We start from the raw sequence: 13,008 nt of genomic DNA, 5'->3' as shown, positions 1-13,008 counted from the left end.
CCTCCTTTGACTTGGTGGCCGTATATCGATTTTTGTTTGTTCCTTGGCAGGGGCATCCGTGCCACTTGCAACCGTGGTACTCGTAGACTGTCTTAGTCTCTGGCTCATAGCCGTCTACCTTGTAGACCTCATTTTCTTTCTCCCCGTAGCGGATCACACGTTCTCCTCCATGCCCACAGAGTGCGTGATGGATGTGTCTTCCAGTTTCCCTCGACATGTGCTCGAGCCATTTACAAGCGTCATAGCTGAAGCCCTCACCGTGAAAGACCTTCTCTGACTTGCTAGGCATGCGCTTGACCCTCCTGCCTTTGCAGATGATAGTCGGCTTTTTTCCTTCACATATCTTTTTATGTCTCGTAAGATCTCCGCTGCTTGTAAACATTTGCTTGCAGGTTTCGCATTCCCACTTCTGTCGTGCCAGTACGTCTAAATCCTTGATGTAGAAACAGTGTCCATCCAGCATACCAAGGTTGATTGTGTCTAAATCTTTTTTGTATTGATTATGACCGTACACGATGGCGCTTTCTCAGAATTGGTCTTGGGTTCAAAGACTCTGATATTGATCTTGAAGCGCTTCGCTATGCCCTCGAAGTCAACGAGCTTCGTAGCACGTACATCTTCCCTCTTCAGTTTGGGGTTCTCGTAGTACTCGCGTGCTAGTTTGAGGGCTGGCCTTGTAAGGTACTCTGTTCCACGTTCTACCCCGGCCCTCTTTTCGATGGCTAGGCATCGCCAGACACATAGGTTGTCCGATCGCTCTTCTTTACCATCCACAGCGTAGATGCACCTCTTTATTCGCAACCAGTCTGGCAAAGGTCCACAGCCTAACAGGGGCTCCCTTGTAGAGATGATCTTGATCTGCACATGGTTGAAGACTATTTCCCTTCGTATGATCCTGGGGTCTCGATTGTTCTTTCTGGTGGCAAGTACGCCTTCCCCCAAAACTCGTTATCTCCAAGATCTAATCGCTGCATTTCACATTTTTCGATAAAGGCTTCGATGTCAGCTAGGCTCGTAAGCGATCCTTCGCTTCCCTTGGTTTTGTGATACGGAGCCGTGCCACCTCCTGCTTCGTAGATGGTGCAAGCAAAACTGTAGACTACCTTAACTCTCATGTCTATGTAGGGGGTAATTTTTCGCATGATAGCATCTGCCAGTGGCTGATTAAGGTTCTTATTGAACCGCCATGTCTTAACACGATTTCCGTCTTCCAACATCTGTGTGTCATTTTCGTCAAAAATATGCTGAATGTCTTTGACGCCTTCGGATCGGTTTTTCTCTTGTGGGAACATGTGCTTGATGTCTTCGACTCCGCTGTATTCATCTTGTATGTCTCCAGCATCGTAAAAGTCCTCTCGCGCCTCGGCTTCGATTTCATCGTGCAGCGTTGCCCTTCCAGCAATTTGCTCCCTCGCCCTGTTATAATAATGCCTGACAGTGTCTCGCACGCTCTGTAGTCGACCTGCAAGAGCATTGCGAGTTGCTGCTATTGGCGCTGAGACAGCGCTGTATAGCCTGGTGATTGCATTCTTGAACCAACTCATTTCTCTTTATTATATACAGATTTTGGACTTTCGGAGTTTTTTTTTTGAAGTGGACAAAATTTGAGTAGGGAATTTCCCTATTCAAACGTTGATGTCAGCAGTTTTGTCGAGTGCCGTCATTTTTGATGATGTCAGCAAATTTGTTGAATATCACGTGACTTGTTTACTCATTTGAGGTATGATATAATCTGTGACGTCACAGATTTTTTTAGGGGTCTAAAAGCAGCGTTTTTTAATAGGGGTTTGACCGTCGAAAACCTAACACCTGGTTATCCGGGTGTACTACTCTAGCTAAAAGCTCTCGCCAGAGAACGCGGCCTACATGGCTACTCAAAACTCAGAAAAGCTGAGTTGCTCGAATTATTATCAGGCTCACCTGTTTCTGCTATAAGACCGATGAGGAATGGTCAACTTGTTTCACCGCCAAGATCTACTAGACGGTTCAAACCAGTCCGATCTGTTACAATTATTCCTGGCCAACAAGACATGGATTTGTTTGAGCAGGAAGAAATGGCAAAAAATAGACCCCAGGTAAAAAACAAGTTGAATGAATGGAGAGAATGGTTAATAAATCATGTACCTGAAGCTATTAAGGAGAAAACGAGTAAAGCTTTCAGAACCCTGAGAGATAAGGTTCTGGATTTGTATAAAAAGGATAGAGGAGAGAAAAAGGAGGAAAAAGAGAAGAAGGAAAAAGAATTTACTCCTATTGAAACAGCGTTTAATGGTTCTTACAAAAGGTTCAAGATAAACTCAGATGGAAAAAAGGATGTTGATTTGTTTCTCAAAAAGGTTCGACCCATCCTAATTGATCTGATTAAGAGGGAACTCAAAAACAAAAAATCAATAAAAATTCAAGCAACTGTGTGGATCAAATGGAGAAAGGAGGATTTATCCAATCCTGAAGCGACAATCTATGTTGATCAGGCGTTCAATAGCTATATGGAAACAATTCACAATGAAAACGATATATCTAATGTTGTTAATAATATGTTCAAAAAGATAATCGAGCAGATTGAAAACCCTGCGTTACCTCGATCCGGCTTTGTTATCGATAAAATTTCAAATATTGATGTAGACTTTCACAAGCTAAAAATAACGAGAGGCAGCTCTTACTTGCCGGTACCTAAGAATTTCAGCGGTAAGAAATCGATAATCAACCCTAAAAATGAAGAAGATGATGAGTGTTTCAGGTGGGCGATTATCGCAGCTCTCAATCATGATAAGATCGATAATCATCCTGAACGAATCTCAAACCTTAAGAAGCATGATAAGTATAATTGGGATGGTCTATCTTTCCCAATGGCGCTAAATAAAATAGATTTGTTTGAGAGAAGAAACCCTGATATCGCTGTGCATGTTTTGACAAAAGACGTGAGAAAAGGTGTCTATATGTGCCGTAAGTCGAAGCATCTTGACCGCAAAGAAACGGTTGTTTTGTTTTTACTGTGTGAGAAGGAAAAGAGGCATTATATAGCTGTAAAGAACTTGAGCGGTGTATTAGGTAAGGTCAACTCGAAACATGAACATAAAGAGCATTATTGCTTAAATTGTCTCTCAGGTTTTAATAGTGAGGAAATCCGAGGTGAACACTTTGAATATTGTAAGAATAATTATGCTGCTAAGATTCAACTCCCTAAAAAGGGTAGCACCGTTAAATTTAACAATGGTCAACACCAGCTTAAAGCCCCATTTATCATGTATGCCGATTTCGAAGCTTTCACAAAAAAGGTGGCTCAAGAAGAGAAAAATAGCGGATCATCCACTGAAAAACTAGGTAAACATGTTCCCACAGGTTTCTGTTGTTACAGCAAATTTGCTCATGGTGAAGTTCCAGACCCTCTGACGCTTTACCGCGGTGAAGACTGTGTTTTACGCTTTGTGAATCATGTAGTACGTGAAGTGAAAAGACTATACAATATGTTTCCAAAAAGAAGAATGCAAGATCTCACGGATGAAGAGCTACAAAGATATAACAATTCAGATAAATGCCACATATGCAAGAGACATTTCAACCAGGATATGCGTGTTGCCGATCATTGTCATTTTACTGGTAAGTTTCGTGGAGTCGCACATCGGTCTTGTAATCTCCGTTATAAAGTACCTAAATACATCCCAATCGTCTTCCATAATCTGAGTGGGTACGATGCGCATCTATTTATCAAGGAATTGGTCAAACAGTATGGAGATGAAAAGACTACCGTCATCGCCGAAAACAAAGAGAAATACATCTCTTTCTCGCTGGATGTTAAGGTTGGTGAATATGTGAAGAAAGGTGAGAAAAAGGACATAAAGATACAATTGAGATTTATTGATTCAGTTCGTTTCATGGCTAGTAGCCTTAATAAGTTGGTAAACAATCTATCTGATGAGCAGTGTAAAAATCTTCGAAAATTCTTTAAGGGTGATGAGCAATTCAAACTATTGTGAAGAAAAGGAGTTTATCCATAGAATACGTTGATTCTTTCGATAAGTTCAATGAAACTAAGTTTTCGGCAAAAGATGCTTTTTACAGCAAGTTGAACATGAGCGGAATCAGTGATGCTGATTATGCGCATGCGCAGAAGGTGTGGAAAGACATGAAAATCAAAAATATGGGTGTGTATCATGATATCTACCTCAAGACAGACGTTCTATTGCTTTCGAATGTTTTTGAGACTTTTAGGGAAACATGCCTAAAACATTATCAATTGGATCCTGCACATTTTTGCACTGCTCCTGGGTTAGTTTGGTAAGCATGTTTGAAAAAGACCGAGATTAAGCTAGATTTGCTGCATGATATGGATATGTTTCTGTTTATGGAGAAAGGTATTAGAGGAGGTCTCACTCAGGCTGTTCAAAGACATGCTAAAGCTAACAACAAATATATGGGTGTTCGATATAAGACGACCGAAGAGACCAGCTATCTCCAGTATCTTGATGCAAACAATCTGTATGGATGGGCTATGATTCAAAAATTACCAACGGGACAGTTCAAGTGGGTTGATGATCCTAATAAATTCACGACTAAACTCATTTCTATGTTGGCTGAGGAAAACGGTGAAAAGAGTTACATACTCGAGGTGGATGTGAGATATCCAAAAGAGCTACATGCTACGCATAACGATCTTCCTTTCATGCCTGCCCGAATGGAGATTAATGGGGTCGAGAAGCTAACCCCATGCCTTTCTGACAGAAAAAATTATGTTATTCACATCCGTGCGCTTGATCAAGCGTTGAAACATAGTCTTGTTCTTAATAAGGTTCATAGGGTGATAGAATTTGAGCAAAGCGCATGGTTGAAACATTGATTTTAACACCGATTTGCGTACAAAATCAAAGAACGACTTCGAGAAAGATTTTTTCAAGCTGATGAATAATTCGGTCTTTGGTAAAACTATGGAAATCCAACGTAAACACAAAGGCATACGCTTGGCTACCAAGAAACAACAATATGAGAAACTAGTGATGAAGCCCAACTTCAAAGGCAGCATCTGTTTCTCAGAAACACTGATGGGTGTTGAAATGCAGAAAATCAAAGTCGTGTTGAACAAGCCAATCTATCTAGGTCCTGCAATTCTCGACTTGTCTAAGATAGTTATGTAAGAGTTCTACTACGACTATATGCGACCAAAATATGGTGACAATCTAAAGCTTTGCTACATGGACACAGATTCATTCGTTTATCATATCAAAACCGACGACTTCTACAAAGATATCGCTGACGATGTAGCTGTGAGATTGGACACTTCAGGATATGACAAGAAAGATAACAGACCTTTAACCATAGGTATGAATAAAAAGGTCATCGGTCTAATGAAAGATGAGTTGGGTGGTAAGATAATGACAGAGTTTGTCGCTCTTAGAGCGAAGACCTATGAATATAAACAGTTAGACGGAACAGAGGACAAAAAGTGCAAGGGAGTCAAGAAGTGCGTAGTAAAGAAGACCATGGGGTTTGACGATTATAAGAGATGCTTGTTCGATGGTGTAAACATTTACAGAGAGCAGATGACCTTCCGATCGATTAAACATGATGTTCACACCATAAAAACAAACAAACTCGCTTTCAATGCAGATGATGACAAAAGAATTATCCATAATGATGGAATAAGCACCTATGCGCGGGGACACTATAAGGCTACATAAGATAACAAAGAGGTAAGAGGTAAGAGGCAAAAAAAACACACCTAAATTCACGCGAAATAGCGTGAATTTTAAACGAGGGATAAAGCAATTTTGAGCGGAAAGGATGAAATGTCGCAAGAAATAGCATGAATTTTAAACGCTGAATTGCCTTAAGATCATGAGGGATGACTTGTCCCAACATCGGCATCATCCTATCTCTTGAGATGATCATTAATGGACATCTTATTATTATACACTAAGATACATCAGTAAAATTTTTGGTGTGGTCATAGTTTGAGTATGGGAATTCCCCCTACTCATATTCTAATTTTGTTGATGTCAGCATATAAAGTATATATGCCTTTGCGCATGCGTATTATCAGAATCGGTATTTCTCGGATTTTATTTTCGGATGACGTCAGGTTTCCCGATTTTGGATGGAGGTGGTGGTGAAAGTGGTGAAGCGGGGTTTTTTAGGGGTAAAGGTGTGGAAAGAGCGAAAACTGTATATGTTCACTCCTTACTACTACTATAGGGAAAAACCTGTAGCATAGGAAGCTCCCGTGAAAGAACTATTACCATCCCCCTGATCCAATATCTATCAAAAAGATAGATATTGAATGTCAAATACACGAACAAGTATTATAGAAGAAAGAAACATCGCAAAAGAAAGTATTTAGCTCATTTTTAACATCTAGCTCGTTTGCTTTTACTTGTAATCTAACTGATTTTTTTGTTTTTTCTGCGTTTATTTATACCCTAACCCCCTGACTGCATAAATGCGCTATTTTGATTTGTTACAAAAATAATGAAATATAATTATGTGTGACATTTTCGTTATAAAATAATTAACCCGCATGGTCGCCGATAAAGTTCCTACTTTAAGTTTTTCCCCAGTCGCGGCAAAAACACGCGTGCATTTCTTTTTTGAACCTGAGCCTTGAAAATTCGCGCCGCGGAAGAAATCTTTTACGCGCAAGTTAGTCTGTTTGTTTTGTTTGTTTTTTTAAATTTAATTGTACAAGGGTGGAAAACTATGTTTTAAGTTCATCTAGTTGGTCATCATTGCGACAATCCTAATTAAGTCACTAGGAGGCGGGTAAAATTGACAAACTCTGATTTTTTTTGAGAAAGCAGTAATGAACCCTGTCCTTTCTTATCATCTTCTGTAAAACATAACTTTGTTAATGTACAATTCGTAGATAATCGTAGTATGAAACAAAATAGAAGTACAAAACAAGATTTTTCGATGCCTATATCTCCCACGGGAATGAAATCTGGTTAATCTCTTTCACGAAACTAAAAATATAAACATTCGAATTTCAACTTAGTAAAATGAAGATAGGTCTTGCGATAACGACACGAAAATACAGCGTTTTTATCTTGGAAATTCTCTATTTACGTTGATTATTTAAAAAAAATTGCGAAGTGGATGAACTTGGAAGTGCATTTGTCAGGGGTAAGGTTTTTCTATTTTTTCTAATTTTTCTGTTTCTACTTCGTAAAAAATAGTATTTTAATATTCAACGACTGTCAAACTCATATTTGGTTGTTAAATATTTTTTGGGGAGGTCAATTTGTCAAAATAGGGTATTTCAGCCCGTTTTAACCATATTTTAATCACGCATTTGCCAGGGCAGTATTTTATAGTTTCCAACATGTTTAGGTTTTCTACAGAATCTTACGTCCTATATTTGTGAAATCATTAACTGTCAGTGAAAAAAATTGAAATATTTTTAAGAAAATGCACCCCAGAAAAAATAAAGGTTTTTGTCCTGCAGTAAGTAATGGGAAGTTATAATATCATTGGAGAATCCCTCCTAATGTCTGGTTCTTCCTCCACTGCTATTGTAACTATGTAACATTACCGCCAGACGTAGCATTGTTCTAACTTCTTGCCACGTCTCCGCAAATGAAAAGTATCCTTTGTTAGGAAGTTACGTGTTATAAGCGTGAGATTTTGTATCTTCTAGAATGTAAGCTTCTTGTCTGCAACAAACAAAGCAAATCCTTCAAAAATCTTCTCAGAATTATTTTCTGATATCCTACGAAACCTGCACCTAGATCAACTGGATTGCAAGACGTACGGAGAACTTGAAAGAACCAAGAAATAAAGGAATTAAGGTGGTCTTAACATGTAAAAAAAATGGAAAAATTCAGCTGAAGTCAAATTTCCCGGCTTTTATAAAAAAGGGTAAAACCAGTTTGATGTAAAATGATAGTACATGTTTGCCAATACGAAAGCTTGTCGGTATTTACTGATCTTCAAAATGTTTAGTAAGTTAGTAACGTGAAGTTCAGCGTCCTTGGAGATTCTATTCTCACTGTTGGCTCTTCATTCTCTCCGACTGTTGAAATCTTACATTACTGCCAATAATACATTTAGCACAGTGCGAACATACTTGCCTATCACACAAGCCGGTTCTCGGTTTGACTCCTTGTTGTACGACATAAAGTATATCTGTACTACACGCTCGGCCAAATTTCGTGGCATAGTTTACTTTACCACTGAACCGCTTAACTTGACATTTAACGCAATGGTACGCAGTTACCATAATGATGGTTAGCCTACGCAATTACTTGTGGTGGCGGTCGAATTTAGCCGTCTTGTTTCAACATATTTTATCCACGATTGTAGAAGACTTCACATCTATGACATTTTTAGCGATTTAATTAGACAAGAACTTCTCACTGACAACTATCTTCCCACAAGTCCCACGATCCATTCCCACAAGTCCCACGATCCATCCCACGATGGGTGTGCCGTGTTTAATCATATAAATGCCCACTACTTCAATTCTGAAATTTTGAAGAGGGGCACTCATCCCAGAAAAAGGGTTTTTTAAGGGCGCACTCATTAACTTCATTTTACGACTTATTTTTACGCAAACTGAAAAATTAATAAAAACCTTGATAATGGCCGTCGTACAGCCGGAACGTCTTTAATATATGTCACCTAAAAGAGTTGTTGTTCTTTTTTCCTTTAAAAACCTTGAGTTCTTCTCCTTATGTACAGTTTATATGAAGTTTATATGATATGACCGTGTAAGAGATGGCGACTTCGACTTGCAATGTCACTTCAAATCTAATGTCACAGGACTTTGTGTTAAATATGAAGTGATTATCTTCCGGCGAAAGAAAACCTGAACGCTAATCTCGAACCCAGGGCCAGTAGCATTTTTTGATATGAAGATACGAGGCCCTGGCACAACAGACAGAAATTCGCCCAAAATTAAGCATGCAGAGAAAAGTAATGTATGCACGACGTTTCGATCAAAGATGGTGTTTTAGTGGCGTGAATTTGTGTAACTGAAATTTTTGTAGCTAGAGGTACAGAATAAACACAATCCTTAGTGGTTTCCTAGTCATGTTGTGGTGTGTCATATTTGTAGTGAAAACTACAGCAATTATAAATACTATAGAATAATTTAGACCAGATGCAAAAATAACAGATGAAAGGATAGACCACTTGTTTATGCTAGAGAATATTCAAGGATCTTCAGAGAGCCCAAATTTTCTTGACCTTAACAAGTTAAGTGCTTAGGGTCAATAGCACGAGGACAGAACGTCATCAAAGTGTTCCCTAAAGAATATGAAAAATGTTTTCCAACTGTTAGCTAGCTACAATCCCGATCAAAAATAATGGCAGTATACCCTTTTTACATGTGTAGCAAGAGCAAGATAAGTACAAAGCCCCCTTTCCCCAGTATCCACTAGCTAAAGATTATTTACACAAAGCTGAAATATAAGAAGAGTTGTTTTAAGCGTTAGACATTCTTTTCAATGTAATCGCTGTTTTGATTCACATTTTTGACAGTGTTATTGTTATCATAGCGTAGACATTTATTTATTGAATTGTTTTTTCCTTTGTTTCGACAAATTAATGGAACTGGTATTTGCATTCAAGAAACTTAAATTGACGTCATAAAACGTATCACTTATTTAACTTATTTATTAATAGTTATTGTGCGATGTTTTTTAAACAGACAACTGATATGCAAACTTGTACCCAGGACTATTCTTCTTTCACACAGATCGGTTTGATCGGTATATTATAATACTGGTGAGTTTTGTCACCATATAAACACATGCGCAGCCCTGTTCATCTACATGAATGAAGTTCTGATGATTGAAGCTGCTACTGTAACTCTAGGGTAGCGAATTTCACTGTTTTCTCTACTTCCCATCGCATTGATAGTTTCAACAGAGGAGAATTTGTTTTCTCGTATGCTTAGAAGTATGCCATCAGAATGAAACAGGTTATTTTAGACTGAGATAAAAGGTGGCAGGGTCAATTTAGTGTCTCCGCAAAGACAAATTTAGTTTTTATCTGAGGGGGGAAGATTTTAAGAAATTAGCACGTCTTGATTGCCGAAGAAACGTATTGTTCTTTTTAATTTTATTTCTTGTCAACTTTAAATCTCAAATACTAGACTATTTACTTTTCTCCTAAATGTTCTGTATTAGTTCTTTCAGTTTTTTCGCATAATTACAAATAGAAACAATATTTTGTTGTATGAAAGAAACAATAGTCACTGAAGACTGATTCTATACCGAAAATTTAGTAACTTTGAAGAAAAAAAAATGTACCAACATGCAACCCCTCCTGCAGTAATATTCTTTCAAAAGTTTTATCAATCTTTAAACTGACGCTGTGCTAGGAGGGAACATACAGAAATATCTACAAGATATAAAATTATATCATATCTCAGGGCAACAATTTACACAATGCAAGCTCCAAATATCAGCTAGATTAGTTTGTAAGTAGACAAAATAAACTTCACCTGCATAAATTCTTATAGTTCACCAGAGCTATGTGTTTAATTTATCTTCGATTTAGTTCTAACATGTTTTTTAAAAGTTCTGCTTTGTCGTTAAAACACTCGTCTCACTCTCGGCATTTAAAAATACACCAAAAGGGGCACAACGGATGGCTTTCAAGAGGAGTGCGTAAACAAAAGAAATTTCAATAGAATTTAAATGGAAGTCGCTTAGATGTATCTCCTTCTCCTTTTAAACCTCCTTGCTATGTCCAATAAGCTATGGCTTTCGCAAGACAAAGCATTCTTCTTACTAATATGTTTTTCCGGGAAATGATTTAAATAATATATAAACAGTACAATTAATCACTCATTCGTTTAAGAATTTATTTACGCAGTCAACTGTAATTTGTTTATTAAAATTCTGAACGCCTAGATGTGCAGATCAAAAATAAGAAACCAGACACAACATTCTTTATATTATCTCTTCGTATTCTGAAAAAATGGATGAAATATGTTCCGGTCTTTTTATTGATGACTACGTGAGAAGACGATACACAGTAGTAACGCCCGACGATGTGGAAGATATCAAGCAAAAAATGGAAACAGAAGGGTTGGATTTAGTAATATCCGACATGGAGTCAAAGCTAGATGGTTGGAAATCTCAACCTCTCCATTGTGGCATTACTGGTTCTTCTGGCACTGGAAAATCCAGCTTTATAAATACAATTCGGGGTCTGACACCTCGTGATGAGAATGCAGCGAGTGTGGGTGTTGTGGAATGTACAACTGAACCAACATCTTATCCGGACCCTAAAAATCCAATGTTGCAGTACTGGGACTTGCCAGGTGTTGGGACCCCGAAGTTTCCAAAAGATGAAAGTTATCTACAAAAGATTGGTTTTGAAAGGTAGGGTGACTTTATTCCAATTTATATTGCTGCAGCTATTCTGTGTTTTGTCATTATCATGGTATATCGTTGATTTTTTTTTACAGATTTGATTTCTTTTTGATCATTACGGCCAACCGATTTAGCGAGAATGACATCTGGCTGGCGTCACAAATTCGAAAAGCTAAAAAAAACTTTTTTTTTGTCCGAAGCAAAATCGATCAGGATTTATTTAATGAGAAACGATGTCGTGCCAACTTTAAAGTTAAAGATGTCATGGAAGAAATAAGAAACGATTGTGTTGAAAAACTCCAACCCGATTTTGGCAATCCTGATATTTTCCTAATATCTAATTTTGACCCACAAAAGTATGAATTTCCATCCTTGTGCTTGAAGTTGATTGATGCACTTCCACAGCTAAAAAAAGAAGCGATGACACTTTCGTTGCAATCCTTGTCGGACACGATGATTGTCGAGAAAAAGAAAATTCTTCAGAATCGAGTATGGTACGTGTCGCTTATGTCTGCTGCTGGTGCCTGCATACCTTTTCTTGGTGCTTCCATAGCAATAGATACGGCACTTATCTTACATGAGTTACAATTTTACCGACAACAATTTGGTATAAGTAAAGAAACGTTAGCCAGTCTTTCAGAGAAAGTCCACTCAGACAAGAAAAACATCCTCAACAACGTGCAAATACTAACATCTATAGATACAACTGAGAACCTTCTAAGTTTATTTGCATCCTTTTCGTCAAGCATGGCCGTAGAAGAAGTTAGTCGATATATTCTTGGCATTGGAACATTGATTTCAAGTGGATTGTCCTTCTCAAGAACATATCGAATGTTAAACGGTCAGTTGGATCAGATGGAAAAAGCTTCTAACGAAATTATGGCGTTGACTCTTGAAACAATGCTTGATGCAGACGAACTCGATTAGATACAAATGATTGTTTGTATTTTGTTTATGTATTTGTAAAATTTTGTATTTAATTGATTTCTACCGGCACTGATCAGTTATTTTTAAACTTAGAAAACTCGGTAAAAAGCGTTGGAAAGAAAAAATAATTTCTTTTCAAACCAAGAGGGCCATGATATGTTTTCTTATTGATTTATTTGTTTTTTAGAGATTCTAATTAAATTTTTTTTTGTAAAATCGATAGCATTGGACTGCCTAATTTATCACAATGACGATGCAATTTTCTTATTGTGTCACTTCTTAGAAGTTTTAATAACTTTTAATTGACTTTTGAGGTATTACGTAGGTACAAACTTGTGTTATTATCTTAATATTGTTTCTTGTATTTGCAAAATATAAAAAAGTAAAAATAAACATACTTTCAATTTAGTTAACAAACCTCTTTATGTTTATAACTGTCAGAAAAATCTAAGAATATTTTTGTGATAAAAATGAAATAATAATAACAGCAATTCACAAGAAAACGTTGTCAACACTAAGACGGTCCATAAAACGACCTATTTGGTGCAGACCAAACTTGAGGAACAGTCAATGCAAGAAAAATGGAGAAGTATTTCATTGTTGGACCACCTAAGGAAGAGGAATAAATTACTTTGTATTAATGTATAACTAGCCGAAAGCCAATGGCACTACAGGATGTCTTTAAACCATTTGATTTGTTGTTGCCTCGTCTATGAAATTAGTTCTAGCGGTTAAGTCATTAAGAGGACAACCAAAAAAAGACAAACAT

General features: G+C 37.5%; 1 protein-coding gene across 1 annotated transcript; it reads left to right on the top strand.

Moving 5' to 3' along the window:
* Nucleotides 1-10,815: 10,815 nt before the first annotated feature.
* Nucleotides 10,816-12,647, top strand: LOC130630592 (interferon-inducible GTPase 5-like). Its single transcript, XM_057444147.1, has 2 exons — nt 10,816-11,321; nt 11,408-12,647. The coding sequence occupies exons 1-2, from the start codon at nt 10,915-10,917 to the stop codon at nt 12,237-12,239; spliced, it is 1,239 nt and encodes a 412-aa protein (XP_057300130.1). The 5' UTR covers nt 10,816-10,914; the 3' UTR covers nt 12,240-12,647.
* Nucleotides 12,648-13,008: the final 361 nt, after the last annotated feature.

This window comes from Hydractinia symbiolongicarpus, chromosome 1 (genome assembly GCF_029227915.1).
Source record: "Hydractinia symbiolongicarpus strain clone_291-10 chromosome 1, HSymV2.1, whole genome shotgun sequence".
In the NCBI taxonomy this organism is placed as follows: domain Eukaryota; kingdom Metazoa; phylum Cnidaria; class Hydrozoa; order Anthoathecata; family Hydractiniidae; genus Hydractinia; species Hydractinia symbiolongicarpus.
Note: the sequence above shows the minus strand (reverse complement) of the source record. Positions and strands in the feature narration are given on the sequence as shown.